The sequence below is a fragment of the Rhincodon typus genome, chromosome 24 (genome assembly GCF_021869965.1).
Source record: "Rhincodon typus isolate 14 chromosome 24, sRhiTyp1.1, whole genome shotgun sequence".
Taxonomy (NCBI): domain Eukaryota; kingdom Metazoa; phylum Chordata; class Chondrichthyes; order Orectolobiformes; family Rhincodontidae; genus Rhincodon; species Rhincodon typus.
Genome location: NC_063355.1, coordinates 34280981 through 34303236, shown reverse-complemented (window position 1 = coordinate 34303236; position 22256 = coordinate 34280981). Strand labels below are relative to the sequence as shown.

The 22256-nt window shown below is 40.6% G+C and overlaps 1 protein-coding gene across 1 annotated transcript in view; it reads left to right on the top strand.

The window, feature by feature from the left end:
• LOC109920806 (rabphilin-3A-like) overlaps positions 1 to 22256 on the top strand; it is a 220963-nt gene that overhangs the window by 142950 nt on the left and 55757 nt on the right. Inside the window, exons 7-10 of the mRNA XM_048611789.1 lie at positions 12355 to 12522; positions 16891 to 16974; positions 18889 to 18951; positions 19112 to 19318. Of these exons, the coding sequence (XP_048467746.1) occupies positions 12355 to 12522; positions 16891 to 16974; positions 18889 to 18951; positions 19112 to 19318 (522 nt within the window). The remainder of the gene's footprint in view (positions 1 to 12354; positions 12523 to 16890; positions 16975 to 18888; positions 18952 to 19111; positions 19319 to 22256) is intronic.

Below are 22256 nucleotides of genomic sequence, written 5' to 3'. Positions count from 1 at the left end.
TGCTGCTTGGCCTGCTGTGTTCATCCAGCCCTGCACCTTGTTGTCTCTTGTATTGTTGCTTGTTTAGTTTCGATTCCTCAAGAGAGCGTTGGCCCCACAAAGGCTGCTTGTTGTTATACTGCTGAACTGGTTTTATTGTTCCACTGGGGTGTTTTCACAGGTCTTTTACTGCCAAGGTAAGAGTACAGGGCCTGGCAACACCATTGATACAAGGAACTGATACAGTGTCATCACTCTCTCACTCCAGACAAATCAAGCAAAAACATACCATGCAAGCCAAATTTGGTGCTCAGCCACTATGTGGAAAGATGCACATTACTGAATAGAGTAGAAGAGCAGCAACTGATTCCAGACCCTGATCATAGAGAGAGAAGGACCACTAAGGAAGCGCTGATTTGTGTGAAGTTTTAATATTGTATATTTATTTGCTTTTAAACCTTTGTTCTGAGCCCAGGTGAGAAGTACACCATTTCTCTCCTAGTCCAGCTCCCTGGAATCTTTGCTCCTCAGCTGCTGAAGCTGCTAATTTGCTAGGATATGAGTTCAGAAGCCATTGTGACCTGACATCTCATTCAAGTGTACTTCCTTTGTTTTAATCTATAAATTGGTTGTTGGCAGACTGTACTTCCACAGAGGTGCCATTGCTAAACCTGACCCCATCCTTATCTATACACAGATTTTCTCACACACCCATGTGTAATCATTGGAAGGTATTCAGCTAAAACTTAATCCTTCTTTAGCTCAGTATGAAGTGAGATTAATTCAAAATAACCTGGCTAAGGTAACCAAATATGAATCTGACTCGAGATCATCTTATTGTGGTAGAATTTACTGCTACATCACTGGATACATTTCCTACTGAGGCAATTATTAAATTGGATAATTTATTCCATTCCTGTAATTTATTTCCAATTGATTGTAGACATGTGAGCATTATTGGCAAGGCCAACATTTATTGAGCTTGCGTAGGTGAATGTGAGCTGCTTTCTTTAATTGCTCCAGGCCATGGGGGAGTTAGATACACCCTTGTGCTTTTTCTTTGCGGGAGGTAGTTCCAGTGTTTTAATCCTGCCACAGTGAAGGAATGGCGATGTAGTTCCAAATCAGCATGATGTGTGGCTCAGAGGGAAATATTCCCATGCATCAATGTGATGGAGCGTTGCAGGTTTTGATGATACTGTCAAAGGAGGCGTACTGAGTCGCTGCTGCCCATCTTGGTTGTAGTGGAGGGAGTAAATGTTTGAGATGTTGGATGGAGTGCTGGTCAAATGGGGTGCCTTGTCCTGAATGATGTCAAGGTTCCTCTCACATTTGCAATTGGAGAGTAAATAAAAACCGAAAGAACTGCGGATGCTGTAAATCAGGAACAAAAACAAAGTTGCTGGAAAAGCTCAGCAGGTCTGGCAGCATCTGTGAAGAAAAAAATCAGAGTTAACTTTTCAGGTCCGGTGACCCTTCCTCAGAATTGATTAACTCTGATTTTTTTCTGCACAGATGCTGCCAGACCTGCTGAGCTTTTCCAACAACTTTGTTTTTGTTTCTGCAATTGGAGAGTATTCTGTCACACTTCTGACTTCAGCCTTATAGACTGGGGGCAGGATCTGGGGAGTCAGAAATTGAATTTATTACTACATAATTTCCAACCTCTGGCTGCTCTTGTAACCACAGTATGTTAGTTCAGTTCCTGGTCAATGGTGACTTCCCAGTATGTTGATGGTGGGCAAATCAACAATTGCAAAGCCAAGGGGAGATGTTTATGTTCTCTCTTTTTGAAGACGGTCATTGCCTGGCATTTAAATGATAAGTAACATTCTCACTGCACATAAACCCAAGCCAGAATATTGTTGAGGACTCTCTGTTTGTGGGCACGAACTACTTCAGTACATAAAGGAGTTGTGAATGGTACAGACTGTTGTGTAATCATCAGTGAGCATTCCCACTACTGACCTTCTGATGGAGGGAGGATCATTGATGAAGCATCTGAAAATAGTTGAGCCAAGGACACTGCAGAGATGTCCTATAGATGACCGATGTCCACAACTACAACTGTCTTCCATTTTGCACAATGTCACTTCAAGCAATTTTCTTTCTGATTCCCATTGACTGAGATTTTACAGGGCTCTCAGATGTCGTACATGGTCATATGCTGCCTTGTTGTCAACTGCAGTCACTCTCACTTTATCTCTGGGATTCAGCTATCTTGTTCGTGTCAAGGCTGTTGTGGGGTCAAGAGCTGAGTCAGGAATCCGAACTGAGAGTCAGTGAGCAGATTATTGCTAATTAAGTGCCACTTGCTAGTACTGTTGCCCAAAACTTCATCACCTTGCTGATGTTTCAGAGCTGACTGATGGGACAGGAGTTTTCTGCTGTTTGTCAACAAGGCATACTCAGACACTTTCCATTTTGTTGGGTGATATTCTAGCTGTATTTAAAAAAACTTGGCTACGGATGCAACTAGTTAAGGACATTGATTCTTCAATACAACAGCTAGGATATTGACAAGGCCCATAGCATTTGCAGTATCCACTGTCTTCAGCCATTGAGAGTAATAGAGTCATTGAGATATACAGCACGGAAACAGACTCTTCCGTCCAATTTGTCCTTGCCAGCCAGATATCCTAAATAAATCTAGTCCCATTTGCCAGCATTTGGCCCATATCCCTCTAAACCCTTCCTGTTCATATACCCATCCACATGCCTTTTAGATGTTGTAATTGTACCAGCCTCCACTGGTACAATTATTATTAGAATTATTTGGAATGAATTGATCCGGTTGAAGACTGGCATATGTAGTACTGGGGATGTCAGGAAGAGGCAGAGATGGATCATCCACTCAGTACTCTGGCTGTAAATGGCAGCACATGCTTCAATGCTGTCTTTTGTACTGACATGTTGGATTCTCTGCTATAGGGCATGGGTATGTTTGTCAAGCATTCACCTCTTGTTTGTTGTGTAATTGTCTGCTACCATTCACGAGTGGATGTGGTAGGACTGCAGAACTTTGACTAATCCATTGGTTGTGGAATCATTTAGTTTGGCCTTTTCTGTGCCGCTTCTGCTGTTTGGCATATGTATAGTCCTGTGCTATAGCTTCATTAAGTTGGTACCTCATTTTTATTGAAGCCTGCTGCTGGTTCTGAAATGCTCTCCTGAACTCTTCGTTGAACCAGAGTTGATCCCCTGACTTGATGGTAAAGATAACATAGGGAATATGCCAAACCATGAGGTTGCAGATTGTGATTGAATACAATCCTTTTGATGACTCATAATGTCTCATGAATACCCAAATTTAACTCAAAATCTGTTGTGAATCTTTCCCATTTAACATGATGTAGAGCTAAATGAGAGTAATCTTAGTGACTTTGGGTCATCTACCAAACTTGCAGCCCTTCATCCAATCCATTGATGTAGATTATAAATAGTAAGTCACTAAGTGAGGGCTGTGCATTTCTAAAAGTTACAACTTTAAGTGAATGACTTTAAATGAAAGATAGGATTCCATAGAAAAACTTTAAGTTGAAATATTGTACCTTGCTAAATTCCTACATTGGTAAGACTGTTTTCACAAGGATGCAATGGAATACACAGCCAAATCCAAGGACCTGGAGCTCTCTGAGAAAATCTTGCATTAGTTCTTGGAAGAGGGCAAACAAGATGTTTTGCGTCCTGCTTATTCACATTGCTATGATTTGTTACGGCCAGATATGGTTCTTGAGCTGTCATGGAAGCATAACATCACGAAGTTTGCAATGCCATAGTTTATTCAAGTTATGAGGGAATATCTTAGTAAAGTAAGTGAACTTTATAAAAAGCATATTTTTTTGAGAAGCCTTTGCACCACTTTCAAGTAAATGCATTTTGACCTGTCAATAAATAAAATTGATTTAATCCTTAAATGTTACTGTAGAGGTTGCATCTACAAAGAGAGTTCACCATTTGAAAAGTTTCAGATGACCAGACCTTATATCCAAGAGCTGGGAGGTTATGATAGAGCTGTTTAGAACATTGGTTAAGCCACAGACGAAATGCTTCAGCCCAGGCAATGAAATAAGACTACATAGACCAGAGTTGTTTAACTTGAAACAGAGAAGTCTGCAGGGGGACCTGACTGAAGTTTACAAAATTGAGGCATAGGGTCTGTAGCGATTGTAACAAGGTCAGCCAGGTGGATCTCATTGAACATGACCTCCCAGATTGGGGCTGTCAATCTGGTCCAATCAGGGAGTCCTGGCTGACAGATATAAACAGGAGTGTCAGGGGTTCTGCTTGCTGTAGGAACTAGCTTTGTGCAAGCTGGGTCAGTGTCATTTACTTTGCATGTCTAAATAAAGGCTGAGTTGGTGACGGGATGCCAAGTGGAGTTATCTCACGGTCAATAGCAATAAACTTTTTCCTTTGGAGGGATCAATTACTAGCAGTGTTTGTTAAGGAAATTTAGAAGGGATGCCAGGAGAAATATATTTTCAGAGGGTGGTGGAACTCATAGTCTGAGTTGCAGGCAGGAATAATTTGCAATAAAATACTTAGTGATCATCTTGAAGTTCCATACCACACAATGCTAAGGGCCAAATGTTGGGAAATGGGATTAAAGTAGACAAGTGCTTGATGACCAGTGTGGATAATGATGGATCAAAGGGTCTTGTTCAGTGCTGATCCCATAGCAAATTGAATGCTAAAACTCCAACTTATTTCTTAATTTTGGCTTTTTAAGTTGAGCATTTTCTTATCATACAGTAAGTATTTTTTTAGCCAGGGTCCTTTTCCTGTTATGTTTTAACTTTTCACTTAGGTTTGGAGAGGGTTTCTTGCCCAACTGATGGCTATTGACTCATGCTCACTTGGTGACTTTTAAGTGCAAAAGCTGGTTTTGTCTTTTAGGTATTATTCCTGTGCATTTGGTGCAGTAACTTGCTTTCATATCACATCTTAATTAATGGCTTGTTGAAAGTCGTTTTGCTGGAGTGCTGCCAAACAGGATGTGATATGAAATCAGTGTTGGGAAATGGGATTAAAGTATACAAGTGCTTGATGACCAGTGACTAAAAGTTCATTCTTTAAGGTGTGTCTTACGAGAAAATGATGCAGGGTGGAATTCATGCTTAAGCTTATGCAGCTTAATGACTGCCAGTGGCAGGTTGACACAAAAAGTGTTGCATCACATGTTAGAATTGGAGATTAGTAGAACTGTAGAGAGGGCAGAATAAAGCAATTTCATCACAGTTTCTTTTTTACCCAGTGACTACAAATTGAGAACATGTCAGTTTAGCAGTTTCAAATTGGAAACTGGGCTCACAATCAAATTGATACAGGTTTTTATGTACCTCCATTGTGATAAGCAACTGAATTTAAAGTGTTAGACTCTGCATCATTTTTTAAAATTCAATCCAATTCAAGCAGTAAAATTGCCCATCTGTCCTTGATGTAGCAATGTTTCAACTGTTTCAAAGGAATTAGCAGAAGCTTTGTATCTACCTGTGACAATTACAACATTTAAAAGGCATCTGGATGAGTATATAAATAGGAAGAGTTTATTTGGAAGAGTAATATTTGGAACTAAATAAATGAAATCAAGACAAAAATAGAGGTGAATAGGTATGATCTTATAGCTATTATACAGACATGATTACAAGAGGGTCAAAGTTGGGAAATACACATTCAGGGTCATGTGAGCTTTTGAAGGGGCCGGCAAGAAGGAAAGGTTAGTTAGGCAGCTTTGTTAGTACAGTATGGAATAAGTATGATAACAAGAAGTGATCTTGGATTTGAAGATGTAGAATCCATATGGGTGGAAAAAGGAAATAAATAAGGGGAAGAATACGCTGGTAGAACTAGCATATAGGACCCTAACAGTAGCTTTAATGCAAGACAGTGAATACATCAGAAGTTAATGAGGGCATGTCAAACAGGCACTACATTAATAATGGGTGACTTTAATCTTGTAGATTTGGAAAATAAAATTGGCAGAGATAGCCACAAGGAAGAATTATAGCATTTATTTTGTATGTTTTCCTAGAAACAATATGTGGATCTAACCATGGATGAGCTATTTTGGATTTGGTACTCTGTAATGAGGCAGTTTAATAAATGATCTCAGAGTTAAAAATTGCCTAGAAAACAGTGACTATAATATGGTAAATTTAGCATTTGGTTACAAGGGAATGTGGGCAGAGTTGGCTGGTTTGAATTAAGAAAGGACTTCAGTAGAAATGATATTTGATAGATGCTTATTATTAACTGTTGCAGCCTCTACTAATTAAATTCCACTTGCCAATCAAACAGCACTCTCATGTCACTGTATAATTGTTGTTTTCCCTCTATTTTTGTCTTATTGTGAATTGTCCTGATGAGTGCAAGACACAAGATTAAGTGGCATTGTAGACAATGTAGATGATAGTATAAAATTACAAAGGGATATTGATAGACTAAGTGAATGGGCAAAACTGTGGCAGGTGGAGTTCAATGTAAGCAGGTGTGAGGTTATCCATTTTGGACCAAAAAAGGATAAATCAGGATACTTTCTAGATGGTATGAAGTTAAATACAGTGAATTTCCAAAGGGATTTGTTAATTCAGGTGCGTAGATCTTTAGAAGATCACAAACAGGTGCAGAAAATAATCAATAAAGCTAATGGAATATTGGTGTTTATATGTAGAGGACTGGAGTACAAAGATGCAAATTTAATGCTGCAGTTATACAAAACCCAGGTTAGACCTCACGTGAAGTACTGTGAGCAGATCTGGACACCACACCTTAGAAAGGATATCCTAGTCTTGGACGGAATACAATGTAGGTTTACAAGAATGATACCTGGAATTCTGGAGCTAAATTAAAGAATCATAGTCATACATCACGGAAACAGACCCTTTGGTCCAATCAGTTCGTGCTGAACATAATCCCAAACTAAACTAGTCCCACCTTCCTGCGCTTGGCCCATTTACCTCCAAACATTTTTTATTCATGTACTCATCTAAATGTTTTTAAATGTTGTAACTGTAACAGCATCCACCACTTCCTCTGGAAGTTCATTCCACGCACAAACCACTCTGTATGAAAAAATTGCCCCTCATGTCTTTTTTTAAATCTTTCTCCTCTCACCTTAAAAATATGCCCCCTACTTTTGAAATACCCCACCTTCAGGAAAAGACATCAGCCATTTATCTTCTGTATACCCCTCATGATTTTATAAACCTCAAAGGTTTATGAGGAGAGGGTATTCAAATTATTCAAATTAGAAGTTTAAGGGGTCATCTGATCAAAGTCTTCAAGTTATAAAGAGGAAAAGGCAGAGTTGATAGAGATAAACTATTTCCACTGGTTGGGGAGTCTAGAACTAGATGTCATAGTCTGAGAATTAGGGCCAGACCATTTGGGATAGTCGTTAGGAAGCACTTCTACACACAAAGGGTGGTAGAGCTTTAGAACTCTCTTCTACATATAGCAGTGGATGCTCAATCAGTTGTTAATTTTAAATCTAAGTTTTTTGTTTGTTAGGATATTAAGGAATGTTTGTTAGCAAGGATATTAAGGAAATTGGGCTAAAGGCAGGTGTATGGAGTTAAGCCACAGATCAGCCATGATCTTATTGACTGGTGTAATAGGTTCAAGGGGCTGAATGGCTTGCCGCTGTTCCTGTGATCCTATAAAAATCTATGACAGAATGTGCCTTTTTACAACATTCAACAGTGTTAGCTGTTGGATCATACAGCATTAACAGTGCAAAAACAGGCCATTTGGCCAAACTGATCAATGTTTGTGCTCCATGTCATCTTCCCTCCCGTCCATACTTCATCTATCCCTATTAATATATAGTTCACTTCAATAAGTCCACTTGGTAACAGGTTCTGACAACTCCCTGTGTAAAAAGGTTTCTCCCGAATTTCTTATTTGATTTATTAGTGGAATGTACCCTTAATTTTGAATTCTTCCACAAGTGGAAGCATTGCTTTCCATGTACGCCATCTCCGGTTCCTGTGTGATTTTAAAGGCCTCCATCAGGCCACCTCTCAAACTTCTCTTAGCTAGAGAAAACAGTCACAGCCTCCCAGCTTGGGAGAACAGTGGACCAAAGTCTGCCCTATCAGAAGAAGTAAAGGAAACAAACTGCATGAAAATTTTAAAGAATTTTCAAAGATTATATAAAATTTGAAAGGTAAAGGCTGGAAACAGGGGATTGGGGGCCAAAGCCCTGCCCCCATAAGCACCAGCACTACTTGTCTTCCTTTACTTGGTGTTGGCTGAACAATATCAATTTGCATATTTTGCAATAAGACACTTTACAGGAGGCATTATAAACAAGTTATGCCACTGAGGTACATAAAAGGACATTAGGGCAAATGGCCAAAATCTTCATCAAAGAAGTTGGTGTGAGGAAATATCTTTAAAAGGGATAGAGCAACGGAGAGTTTTAGGAAGAAAATTCAGGTGCTTGAAGGCTTGTCCTGACTTAGAACAAACCCAGATAACAAGGTCCACACATCTTGGGCTTTGTAAGCTGTTACTTTCTCATCGCTAATTCAGACTGGCAGCTGTAAGATAATTATTGCTGTTAAAAATTTGGAGTGGAATTTAAAATATCTCCCAATATTTCTCACTTTCTAGTTGGTACTCTGACCCTTAACCCAATGGACTCGATCGTTGGCAGTTGTACAGGAGCAAACCACAGGTCCATCTTTTTTCGATTTCCAAAATCTCATCTCACTACTCTGCCCCCCTTCCCATGCTACTGTGGCACTTAAACCCTTCCTGTTTCCACTGGGAAAGAGCAAAGAACAGAAAAGAAAGTTGTAATCTTTAATAGTCTGACAGCTATGAATGCTGAACTGAGTGTTGTTACGGAATGTGCTCTGTGCTAGAAACCAGCAGCCTTGGGATATGTTCCAGAAATACTTCAACCAGTCCTAAGTGAAAAGAGGACATGAAAGAGCCTGTTAGAAGAAAGTAGCAGCTGTGAAGCTTGTTACCACGGTGTGAATCATACATCAAAAATGAATTTAGCCTGCTATGTGGTGTGACTGAATTATTCACAAGACAACATCAAATGAGGTTAAAACTTAAATAATCATATTGATGCATTGACTGTTACCCATGGGAAATCAGTGGACGGTTGATCTGGTACAATCAGCTTTAATCTACATCTGCTGGTCTTCTCATACTAAAAGCATTTTGGTCGCCTTTTCATTGCATAGTGCGGAATTAAGGCCAAAGACATCTTCCACAATGCTTTCAAAAAGCAACTCCTCAACTCAATACACCAGCAGTTGCCAGCAAGCCTCATCCACAGCTGATGCTGTCCCAAAACATGCAGGGATAGTAAGAACTGCAGATGCTGCAGTCAGAGAAAACACAGTATGGAGCTGGAGGAACACAGCAGGCCAGGCAGCATCCAGCTCCTCTGATGATGTCTGGCCTGCTGTGTTCTTCCAGCTCCACACTGTGTTATCCAAAACATGCTGACGTGTGTTTCAGAGGGATCGAGACAAAGGACTCTGAATGCTGGGAGCTGTCAGTTTCCTGGACTTGGTGGGTGTGGCGCTGGTTGTGAGATGAGGGAATGGAAAACTGAATGTGGACCCCACCGTGGAGGGGAAGTAAGTGCTTGCCATGTGAACTCACCCAAACTGGATGTCTCTATCATTTTTTTCAGCACCCCCCCCCCTCAAATAGAGATGTCCTGTGGCCTCCTGGCTTAGCACACCACCCACCAAAAGCTGTACAGAAGGCCAATACTTTTGCCTTCACAGTAATGAGTTCCAGTCGTCACAAATAATGTACACTTTTGTGGACTTGCAATGCACGTCATTCATTTTCCCCAATAATGACCCCTTTTAGGGGACAAGTGGGCAGTAGCAACATGAGCTGCCTTGGCATAAGACACTACAGGAACAGCATGCTACTACCCAGCTGCATTCCTGCAGAGTATGGGGTAAAGGTCTAAGTAATTGCAACTTTCTTATTATCATCTCGAGTAAGTCATCTATGAACTGCAATTGAAGATAGGCGTGAAGTTGTGCGGTTCAACTGTGAGGCAGTAGTACCTCTTTCAATATACGGAGTGAGAATGAAAGCTGTTAGCAGCTCCATCCTGTTTAAATGAAACCCCACAGCTGTAGTCAAAGCCCTGCTCGCTAGATATTAAAATAGGGATTTCTATTTTTGTCTTCAGCTGTTGTATAAATCTGTCTCACTGTCCTAATTTTCTACTCGTTCGCAATAGATACAAAATCCTGATTCCCCAAAAAAGTAGTTGGCATCAATGAATGAAATCTCCTGCAAGCCATTAGAGATTTCTCATTCTCACCAGTATTCTATTTAAGTTTTGTGTTAGGTTTCAGATATAATGAGGGCCCAGTTGGCCTTATGTGTAAATAACCTGTGGCTCCAGCAGCTTTAATTGATTAAACTGTCAATCCTGTGAACTATTCTCTTACGTTTAATTCCTTCACTTCTTTAGATATTCAATGTTACTGGTTAGTACTCCATGGATATTAACCACCCATTGCACATCATTCCATTTATGATTGATTCATGACTGAACTGACACCGACTGCACCACTGTGGGAGACATCACGATAGGGACCATCAATAAATGCTGGCCTAGCCAGTGACACCCTTATTCTGTGAACAAATAAAAAAAATCCAGCCTGATGCAGTCCTCATCAGCTGCCTATATGTACCTACTGGGTGCCAGTTCTGGAGTAGAAACTGCAGCTGATAAATCCCTTTTCAATGCTAGGGGCATTAATCACAGTTGTAGTGTTACAGCCACTTTCCTTGCTGGGATCTGCTAACTGGGGATAAGTAAGTTGAGGGCTCCTGATTTGTATTATAGCACTCCAGCTCTAATTCAGCCAGTGATCTTTCTTCATGATACTAGGACTTGGGTCTATGGGTTACCTTCAGGCCCACAAAGGGCCATTTCCCTTTGGCATGCCTGCTACAGCAGGACTTCCAATGTAGTAACCTCATAAGGAGCAGAATTGCCCGCATGTCTTCTAGTTCACTTCTCTGTCACCACACATTTGCAGTAATTGGAGTGCAATGCAAGGTTAACAAATTTGGATACAAGCAAAACAGTTTTTTCTAAATGGTTATATACATGGATTGGAGAAGAGATTTGGGTGTTCATTTGCACAAATAATCAAATGTTACTGAAAAGCAGTTGCTGAGGCCAATTGAATGTTTTGCAGGGGTCAAGCCACTCATTAGTTTACCATCGGGGCTTCCATCCCTTTCAAGGATGGCCGCCCACTCTGAGGAATTTCTGGCCCATTGCCAGTCTGGTGGAACATCCTCAATTGACTGAATTGCCTTTTCTTGAGGTTATGGTCTTATTCTTCTCTTTGCCTTCCTTCATGTTATTGGAGACTCTCAATCGTTGGAATTATTCCAATGTACTGGCCACCAAAGCACTGAGATTTCCAACCCACCTGATGGAATGGGTCATTGCTAAGGAAGAAAGGTGAATGAAAATCTTACCCTGCAGTATCTCTTTGACAATGATGGGGCCTCAGCAATCTATCCCAGATCCTCTAGTCAGAGACCCTTACATTTGTGAGAGCAGATAATTGGAAGTATAAGTTATTGAAGCATGGTTTACCTTTTACTTTAAAATAAGAGGCTGTTGGCTGTTGAAATTGTACAATTATATGGGGAGGTGATGGCCTAGTGGTATTATTGCTGGACTGTTAATCCAGAGTCCTGGCTAATGTTCCGGGTTCAACTCCCACCACAGCAGATGGTGGAATTTGAATTCAATTGAAAAATAACAGGAATCAAGAGTGTAACGCTGATTACAAATCAATTGTCAGGAAAGAAATGTCCTTTAGGAAGGAAACTGCCATCCTTACCTGGTCTGATCTACATGTGACTCCAGACCCACAGCAATATGGTTGACTCTCAACCTCAATTAGGAACAGGCAATAAATGCCATCTCAGCCGGTGATGCCCTCATCCAGTGAATGAATGCAAAAAAAAATTGTTCCTATCTGGGCTCTGTGTGTGAATCCCAACTGGGATAGATCTTCCTCTTGGATCACTTGTAGTAAATTTGTTCAACTTAGTGACTTTTTATTCCCGTTCAGAAGGCAGTTAAAAGTATTTACATGGGTTTTTATTCACATAGAGAGATGACTGACTGAGAACATTATTTTTCCTTCCCAAAGGACATTAGTAAACCAGGAAGGTTTGTTTTTAATGAGAATCCAATAACGAGATTGTTGGATGCCCAATTTTCCATTCCTAATTTACTCCATTTCATCTGTATGGGGCATTCCTACTGGAATGTCTATACGTATTCATCTGATAACCTACCTGTGCTGACTTAGGAGCTTTAATATTCCAACCCTTCCTTTTCAGGCAGTGAGGTTGGGTCTGTGCCTACTGAGCAAGTTCCAGACAGTTCCATTCCATCAGGACGCAGGCCACCAGAATCACAAATGGCAGCAGGTAGCGAATATGGTGAAAATGAGAATCAGGGTGGGTACAGATGTGATATGGAGAATGACTCCAGTAGGAGCCCAGGAGGTTAGTGGAATTATTGAAAATTGATGGTGTTTTATTTCTTTTGAATTTCCTGCAATACACTGCTATTCTCTTTCTCTCATGCTTACTTTTCTCTTCTTTTGTGTCTATTATCTTCCTTTCCGTTTATTTTGCGCATTCTCTCAGCTGTTTTCTTTCGTTTTCACTCACAACATTCTGTCTCTCGCCAACCTTATTTACAGACAGCTTTGTTGTGTGTATAATTGACAGAAAATTAATTATGTGATAATCTTCTTATATCCTCATCAAATGGCATGTTGTTTCTATGGACCATGAATGACGCACAGGAGCTTTTAAGAGACAGCCTTTGTAGATTAATGCTGTTTTCAGCATTATACCAGAGAGAATGTCAACTCAACACAGTTTAAATTATTCAAAGATACTTCAGAAGTGCTAAATGTTTTTCAAGATTTTTTTTATTGAGGATTGTAGGCTACACAAGGGAACAATACCTGTGGATGATATTCCTCTGAATTACACTGGCAAATACAGTCCCACTTACAGTCCCTTAATGGGATTTGCTAGGTGATATAATTGATGGAAGTTGTTATTAGTAGAGGGTAGACCATCAGACTGTTTATATGCAAAGGTAAAGTGGTTGATTAGCTTATTTGGCTGAACAGCTGGTTTGCAATGTTGAGCAGTGTGGACCCAATCCTTGGACTGGCTGAGGACACACCTTTTCAACCTCTCCCCTTGCCAGAGGTGTGGTGAGCCTCAGATTAAACCACCACTAACCATCTCTCTCTCTCTAATGAGAACAGCCCTGTGGTCTGGTAAGACTGTGACAATTTTATCTCAACCTTATATGCAGCTGCTGCTCTTGCCCTCAAATGTTTTTATTATTACATGCTTATCACTCCTAGTTTTCTCACTCTTTTCCATCAGCCAGCTTTTCTTCATAGGGCTGACATTAAGAAAGTCAAATTATGGGCCCAGCTTTTTGTCACCTTTTTTGGCATTTATGAATCTTGCATGTGGGCGCCTTGATCAGGCCCTGAGTTAATGCAAATAAATTCATGCAGTCAAATCAGAAATGCTCTGAACATCTGTGTTTCTATTCATACTGTGTACCGAAAGCACTTTGGGAAATGCTGTGACAGAACTGTTACACACCTTCATATTAAAAAAATCTGTGAGCAACATTTGCATCTAATCTGCCTCCAAATATTAGTGACTATAGACACTTTGCTAATGAATGTGTATCACTTGATTTCCTTGCTCATTATAAAAGAAACAGGTGTACATTGAGATTTTCTCTTGTTATCGCTTGGAATACAATGTCTAAAAGGATGTCAGAAGCAAATAGTAACTTTCAGCAGGGATTTAGGGTATACACTTGAAGGAAACTATGATTCTATGAGACCAATTTGCAGAACTATCCAAATAGGTTAAGTGTAGGACCTAATTCCCACCTCAGTGATTAGAAACATAGGAGAGAACAGAACCAGAAAGGATGTGCTGTTCCTCTGACCAGCCCAAACACATTAATTATCAATCCCAGGGGTGGCTAAACTTTGCACATGGTGAGGGGCTGGGGCTAAACCAATAAATTGATATTTTAAATTAGAAGATAGTAGAAATAACCATTAAAAACTGCCAAGCAACCAAGCATAAAGAAAAGCCATTTTTTCCCTTTTTGGTCAAGAGCTAGAGAGCCAAGATTCAGCTCAATGGAAGGGTACAGTGACTGAGGCCAAGTTCTGGAGTTAGATTTAACTAACACTGACCTTAGATTGCTCCGTTGGGAGAAACTTCGTGCTGGCCTTGGCAGAATCCACATTAAAGGGAAGGTTAAAACTGAGTTGACCTTTAGCCTGAGGTTCCCTTCTCTCCCTCTCCCGTACTTTTATCCCTTGCCCTTTTCATCTTTCACTCCTCTCCCCATACCCTTCCCCTTTAGCTCTTACCCCTCTCACTCTCTCTGTCTTTCTTATTCTGTCCCTTTTAACTTCAAGCAAATGATCCATGGGGTGACCTTTCTTTCTGAAGAGACTTGAATGCAATTTGGTAAAAGGCAATTCCTTTTGTAAAAGTGAAATCAAATAAAAATTAATGGCAGCCTATCATTCCATTCTAACCCTTCGCCCTCACAGCCCAGCTTACAGTTCCCCTCTGCCATCTGATTCTCACTGCCTTCTCACAGTGATGTGAATGTCATCTCCTTCCTCCCTGGACCAGAGTCTCTCTGAAAGTTTCCTTGGTTCGGACAAGCTGAGTGAGTAGGCAAATGCATGGCAGATGCAGTATAGTGTGGATAACTGTCAGGTTATCCACTTTGGTAGCAAAAACAGAAAAGCAAATTATTATCTGAACGGTTATAAATTGAGAGAGGGGAATATGCACTGAGACCTGGATGTCATCACAGAAGTCGCTGAAAATAAGTATGCAGGTGCAGGAGGTGGTCAGAAAGGAAGATGTTGTGTTGGCCATCATAGCAAGAGAATTAAAGTCCAGGAGGAGGATTGTCTTGCTGCAACTGTACAGGGCCTTGATGAGACCACACTTGGAGTATTGTGTGCAGCTCTGGTCTCCAAATCTGAGGAAAGATGTTCTTGCTATAGCGGGAGTGCAGGAAAACTTTACCAGACTGATACCTGGGATGGCAGGACTGGCATAAGAGGAGATGTTGAATCAGTTAGGTTCATATTTTCTGGAGTTCAGAAGAATGAAAGGGGTCTCCTGGAAACCTACTAGACAGGGTAGATGCAGGAAGGATGTTCCCGATGGGGGACAGGATCAGGGTAGACAGTCCAAGGATATGGAGTAAACCATTTAGGACTGAGATGAGGAGACATTTCTGCACCCAGACAGGGGAGAGTCTGTGGAATTTGCTACCACGAAAGCTGGTAAGGCCAAAACATTTTATGATTTCAAGATGCTGTGGATATGGCCCTGGAGGTTAAAGGGGTCAAAGGATATGGAGGAATAGCAGGAGTAGGCTGTTAGGTTATATGATCAGCCATGATCAGAATGGATAGCACAGCAGGATTGAAAGGCTCCTATTGTCTATGTTTCTATTCCTAGTCTTGGCCAACAGACTTACCGCCATGGTTCCAGGCCCCAAGATGTTTGGTGCTTCTGCAATCACATGCTAGTTCTCTCCCACATTTGCTGCTGATAGGCTCGTCAGTAAGCCTGCAGCAGCACACACCGGAGAAAAAGGCCTCTGATTGGAGGAGCAGTTCTTTACCAAATCTTACACTTAGACTTACCTATATTTGATAATTCATCTGCCAGTACAACAGATGTTGGCCTGTGTAAAATACCCCAGCAGGCTGCATGTGGCCCCCAGTCACATTTGGACACCCCTTGGCTACCCAATACATTTTATTTATCCATTCACAGGATGAGGGTGTCACTGGCTAGGCAGCATTTAATGGCCATCCCTAATTGCCCAGAGGGCAGTTAAGAGTCAACCACATTGCTGTGGGTCTGAGTCAGACGTAGGCCAGACCAGGTAAGGATGGCAGTTTCCTCCCACATTAGTGAACCAGATGGGTTTTTCCTGACAATCAGCAATGGATTTAATTCCAGATATTTATTAAATTCAAATTCCACCACCAGCCGTGGTGGGATTTGAACCAGGGTCCCCAGAACATTATTTGGGTCTCTGGATTAACAGTCCAGTGGTATTACCACTAGGCCATCACCTCCCATCATTGTGGCTTCACCAGATTTACTTGAGCAGTCTATTCACCCTCTCTGCAAAATAAACTTAAGCCTAATCTTTCATCATCAAAAAATGTCTGTCTTTCCCAAATTCTAGAAGGCAACCTTAAGCCTAACAGGATTTTATTTAGTTAAGGTACCTTGAATTCTTGAACAATCTAGGCACCTTCTCTTCTTTAAATAAATAATGCCAGTCACAATCAAGAGTGAAACATCCCATAAATTTACTGAAAGAACATTTAGTTCTATTGGTAAGCCGGCCAGCATATTTTCTTAAACCAACACCTACAAAGTAGTTTAACCATTGATTCATTTTATGAGAGCTTGTGGAATATTTCTTATGCAAAATGTTTCTTCTGAAACAGGATATTGCATCTCATTGATTAGTACTGAAAAAGATTTCACACAATGTGATCTGTACTACATAAATGTAATAAATTATGTTTTAACACAGATTTTGCATACTAAAGCAAATCATAGAACATTATGTTTCATGGAGTTTACTCATATGACTGCTGAACCATGTCACTTGAATACACTAACAGACATTATATTATCTTCTGTCTAAGTTATGGCATTGTTCCTGTTAAGTTTTCTGTTTAAAGGTTTTTTCATGTTTAAATATTAAGTACATAATCTTGTTAACATCAGTTCTTACTGGCTGCTTTTTTTCCTCAGGTGGACGACGCAATGTTTCAGCTCAGGGCTCACGCCCTCCCTCAGCTTTACACCAAACCAACCCTGCACAGCCATCTCAAGCAGGTAAGTAACCTCAAAGATCAGAGTGGGCAAAACAAAAAATGGTCTGAAAATTAGTGGCTGAAGACAAGAAGCTGAAAAGCTTCAATGATAAGGAATCGTTTAATTACTGCACATTTTATGATGTCCAATGAATACAAAAGCCCACTTCAAACTAGTGAAGTCATTCCTTCAGGTGGGTAGAAATATTACCTTCCCTTTACTTGCCTTCTGTTACAGTCAAGAGTATGGTGTTTTGATGCAAAGGTACAAAGTGATCTCAGCATTGCAGCATTCAAGGTAGTTAGTATGCCTTCATCCTGTATTACACGCACTAACAGCAGGATATGGCAACATCCTTTCTGGAATGATTTGCATACAAATCAAAGTAGAACAAAGCAAAGTCTGATTGCACAGCCCTGTGTGGGAAATCTGTCATAGCAACGTCCTATGCCTTCACACCCGTCAAAACCAGAGAAAAGAGAAGATGGGGATTGACAAAGCCCAACAAATAGGAAATAGTTTGTCTGCTTTTCTTTGGCTACCTTGTGGGTCAGCAGGAGCAGATTTCCACTCTGGTGCCCACAATGCCCTTCTGACGCTTTCCAATCACTTATTTGAGTGTGCAAGCCCATTCCTTTGGTTCCATAGCAACCTGGAGCTTCCAATATTTTGGTTTCTGTTCAGAGATGCTACTACACACCACTGGAGCGGGTGGGACTTGAACCCGGCCCTCTGGTTCACTACCAGTGAAAGTCTAGGATGGTAGCCAACAACCTTGCTCAATATGGGGATTTAACCCATGAAGGAGCTTCCTATATATTTGGACAAAAGACTGATAGCAGGCGGAATGAGTTAAAATCTCTAGGGCCTCTTGTTGGAAGGAGACTGGAAGTTTGCTGCCCATGATGCCCAATGAGGATTTGTGTACCCAGTACTCCTCTGACAAATCCTGAAACAAAAACAGAAAGTGCTGGAAAAACTCAGCAAATCAGGCAGCATCTTTGCAGAGAAAAACAGAGTTAACATTTCAAATTGGTGAAGGGTCACTGAAGTCAGAACATTAATTCTGTTTTTCTTTTTACAGATGCTGCCAGACCTGCTGATTTTTCCAGCTTTTGTTTCAGATCTCCAGCATTCACATTTCTTTGTTTTATCCCTGTGAAGAGGTGATCTGATCACACTGGTTTTCTGTTAATTTTAATATGTTAAAATCTATTCATAAATCTTGCTCAACACCTGAGCAATGTGCTTTCCTCTAAAAATGCACAGGGGTCTTCACTTGTAGGGGAAGGAAAGTCATTTGTCCAAATTCACTATAGAAGATAAAATATGCACTTATGACCAAACAGTAATAATTCATATCAGGCGTTTGGTCTGTTCTTAGATACCACAAACAAGACTGCTTTCTGTGGCTCACAGATTGATATCATGAAATAATCTGTGCTTTCAAAGTGGCCTGTTGGTGTAGGCTTTCCACCCCATTGTTTGAACAAAGTGTCTAATGCTGTCGATTAGAAGTACATTAATCCAAACCTTGTGTGGTTCTCCATGAGCAGAGGTTTGCTACCAGCTCTCAGTCAGTCTCATAAGATCCCCACCATCTCCTGCTGAACCCAATAATTTATCTTGAACACATGCCCACACTCCCAGACAATGAGACCACCACAACAGCCTGGCAGCCAGGAAGATACAATTAGAAACCTTGTGGCTGGTAACACAAAAATACCACATTCAAAAATGGCAAATAGTTTTGTACAGAAAAGACATGTACTTCCAACCACAACTAAAAACTCTCCAAAGAGTTTCCTTCACCATTAAATTTCACTGGGTCTCTTTAATTAAATTTCAAACTTATCTTTTGTGCTGTTCTTGTGAGAGAGCTGCAGATTCTTCTGACATGTCAGATTGATATATTTCTGGTTTCCCTATTCACAGGTGTGCCTGGAACCTATAGACCAGGTCAGGGAGTGACTCCCAGATATCCTGAACAAATGTCAAGTAAGATTGATTACAAGCAGCTCCTATTATCAGCATCTCATTTCAGTTCTTCCTTGTTCTGGTTTCATCTAGGAACATACTGTCATCCAGCAGGTCCTCAACTTGAAGGGATGAAGAAATAATTTTGTTCTGTCTTTTTTCCATTATTTATTTTTGCCAGTGGTAGGGTCCCCATCCTTGTCACATTCTGTGAGCAACCAGCCCACCCCATCATCGGATACAAGTTATACCCCAGTGAAGGAGGAGAGAGCTGTCCACCACCGCCCACCATATACAGCACCAAGTACAGCCTCAGCACTGCCTCCTTCCACACAACAGCAGCAGCAGGAAGATGAAGAAGAAGATCTTTATGACTCAGATGAAGCCAGTGAGTGATATTTTGGTTGGCAGATTCAAGTGATTTCATTAATAAAGGCCATTAAATGGCCAGTGTAATCTATTCCAGACATTTCACTGCTGGGGTGACATTAAAAGAAAAATAATGCTGTAAAGGCACAGAAGAGCAGTTATAATCTAGAAGACAGAATAAACTCACACAAAGTCCTGTTCACGTGGCACCACATGCTTTTTGACCTGGTAGTACCTTGGTTTTAAAATTTGCATCATTATCTTCAAATCACTTCATGCTTTCCTTGTGCTTGTGATGTCCAAACAGTCATCCAAGATCTCTGCATTGTCTTTGTGAGAGAGCTACAGACCCTTCAGACTTGTCAGACATACTTACAGTTTCACTATAGTGAGGTGGTGAAATTGGTGAAATAGCAGATGGTGAAATTTGAGTTCAGTAAAAATCTGGAATAAGAAGCTGGTCTAATGGCAACCATATAGCCGTTGTTGATTGTAATAAAAAAAATCTGATTCACTAATATCCTTTATAAGAAGAAGGTCTGCCATCCTCACCTGGTCTGACCTACACATGACTCCAGGCCCACAAGCGATGCAGTTGGCTCTTAACTGCCCAATGGGCAATAAATGCTGGCTTAGTGAGCAATGCCCACATCCCATGAATGAATGTTAAAAAAACTCCTCCAATTCTGACCTCTCGCCTATTCTGCCTTACCATCTTTCTACAACTGGCAACCAAGCCTTAAACTGCCTAGGTCCTGATCTCTGGAATTCCCTCCCACACTGCTCTGCTTCACTGATTCTCTTTCCTGCTTAAAGTCACTTCTTAAAACCTGCTTCTTAGAATAAGCTTGTCATCACCTGTCTGAACATGGTATTTAATCCCATTGTATCCCATTCTCTGAAGCAAATTGGGATTTTTACCATATTAAAGATGATGTAAGTACACATGGTCGTATTTCTGGTATCAACTTGAGAATAGGAGCTCTAATTCATTGTGCTTTAATAAAGCCACTGGAATCACATGGAGAACATGAAATAAATAATATAGATATGTTATTTGTAAAATGAAAGGCACTGCTGTCACGTCAAACATTTTTGCAGCTGTACGGTTGAAATCATGATTTGTTTTCACTTTGAATACACACCCTGGACCTTTGTTTTCCAATTGGTCTCCTCTGATTGAGTCTTTTCAGAGAGACCACAATCTGGCTGATAGTGATAGAAAGAAGGCTTAGTTAAGTCTTCAGGTATTTTATGAGGACTTAATGGTTTGCTAAATGTGAACAAATTTAAACGTTACTTACTTTGCCTCTTTCAATCGTGGAATTAATAGGGTTAAAATATATGGTGTATTTTAGTTAAATTCTACGCAAACATTTAAATATCTCTGGGGAATCACATCCTCCTCACTAGAAATCCTTATACCTGGTACAGAGGTTGGCAGCGTTTGGATGAAATGTGTTTAATTCTAAAGTTGTGGCTTTGTGGACCACTGCCATTCTTGACGTTCCTCTGGCTGCTGTATTAAATGGGTGAACATTTCAACTGAAACAGCCAGTAGGAGATTGTCACATAATTGAACTGAAAACTAAAATTAACTTGCACTAATGGCAAGGGCCCTTAAGTGACTGATTGTGATTAGTTGTGAAAATTGGAGGCAGCAGACTGGAGTTGTTTGATACATGTTGGCAGAATTTGGAAAATGTCTGGCCAAGGGTTCATCTGCCAATATTAGTAGCAGTAACTCCCAACTGCAGTTTTATCAAAAGAAACTATTTGAATTAGATCATTTGAATGAATAGCTCTTAACTGGCTTGTGATTTTCAGTTGGCTCTTGCTTTAGGCCACATTCTAATGAGGAAGATAAAGAGAAAGCCAGAAATAAAACTGAACATTTGAAAAAGAAATACGATCATTGTAGTCGGTGGCAGGAAATTGAAGCCTCCTAGTCCAACACAAAAGGATGCACTGGTTCTTGGAAATGAGTTGGGCAAAGTGCAACAAGTGTCAGTGGGGGAACATTTCAGAGACAATTATCATTTTATCAGAAGGCTCAAGTTGATGGTAGAGCATGACATGAAACAATCCAGAGTGAGAAAAATCAATTGCCAGAGAGAGACCTCAATGGAGAAGAAAGGAGCTGGGCAACATTGACTGGAACAAGACTTCGGTGGGAAAAACTGAACAAGGGTCTACCTTCAAAGAAGATACTGTTTGCGTACAGTCAAGCTATATTTCCTTAAAGGTTGGAAAAACCAATCTAGACCTCCCTAGGTGACAAAAGAGATAGAAATTATAATAAAGAAGAAAAGTTGTGTATATGATAGGCATCAGGTAGAAAATAGAGAAATGAGGAATACCAAAGGTTCAGAAGGGAGATGAAAAAGCAAATAAGCAAAACAAAGATGAATTATGAGAAAAGACTGGCAGCCAGCATAAAGCGGAATTATGAAGTCAGCAATAGGTGTATAAACAGTACTAGATAAAAGGAGTAGGGCTGATTAAGGACCACAAAGAGAATTTACACCTGGAGGCAGGGGACATGGCTGAGGTATTAAATTAATAGTTTGTATCTGTCTGTACCATAGGGAGGGTGCTACCTACATCACAGTGACACGGGAGGGATCTCTCTTACTAGAAGGGTTCAAAATTGATGAGGAAGAAGTGTTGAATTGACTTTTGGTGATTAAGCTTGACAAGGCACTGAAACCGGATGAGGTGCACCCAAGATTTTGAAGGAAGTGTGAGCGGAAATTTCAGGAGCACTGACCACTAGCTTTTAGTCTACCATCGACTTGGTGGGGGGAGGGGTGGCGTGGGGAAGTGCTGGAAGACTGGAAAATTGCAACCATTACAACTTTGTTCAAGAAAGGTTGGAAGGATAAGCCCAGCAATTACAGACCAGTCAAATTTAACATCAGTGGTGGGGGAATTTCTTGAAACAGTTGTTTGGGATA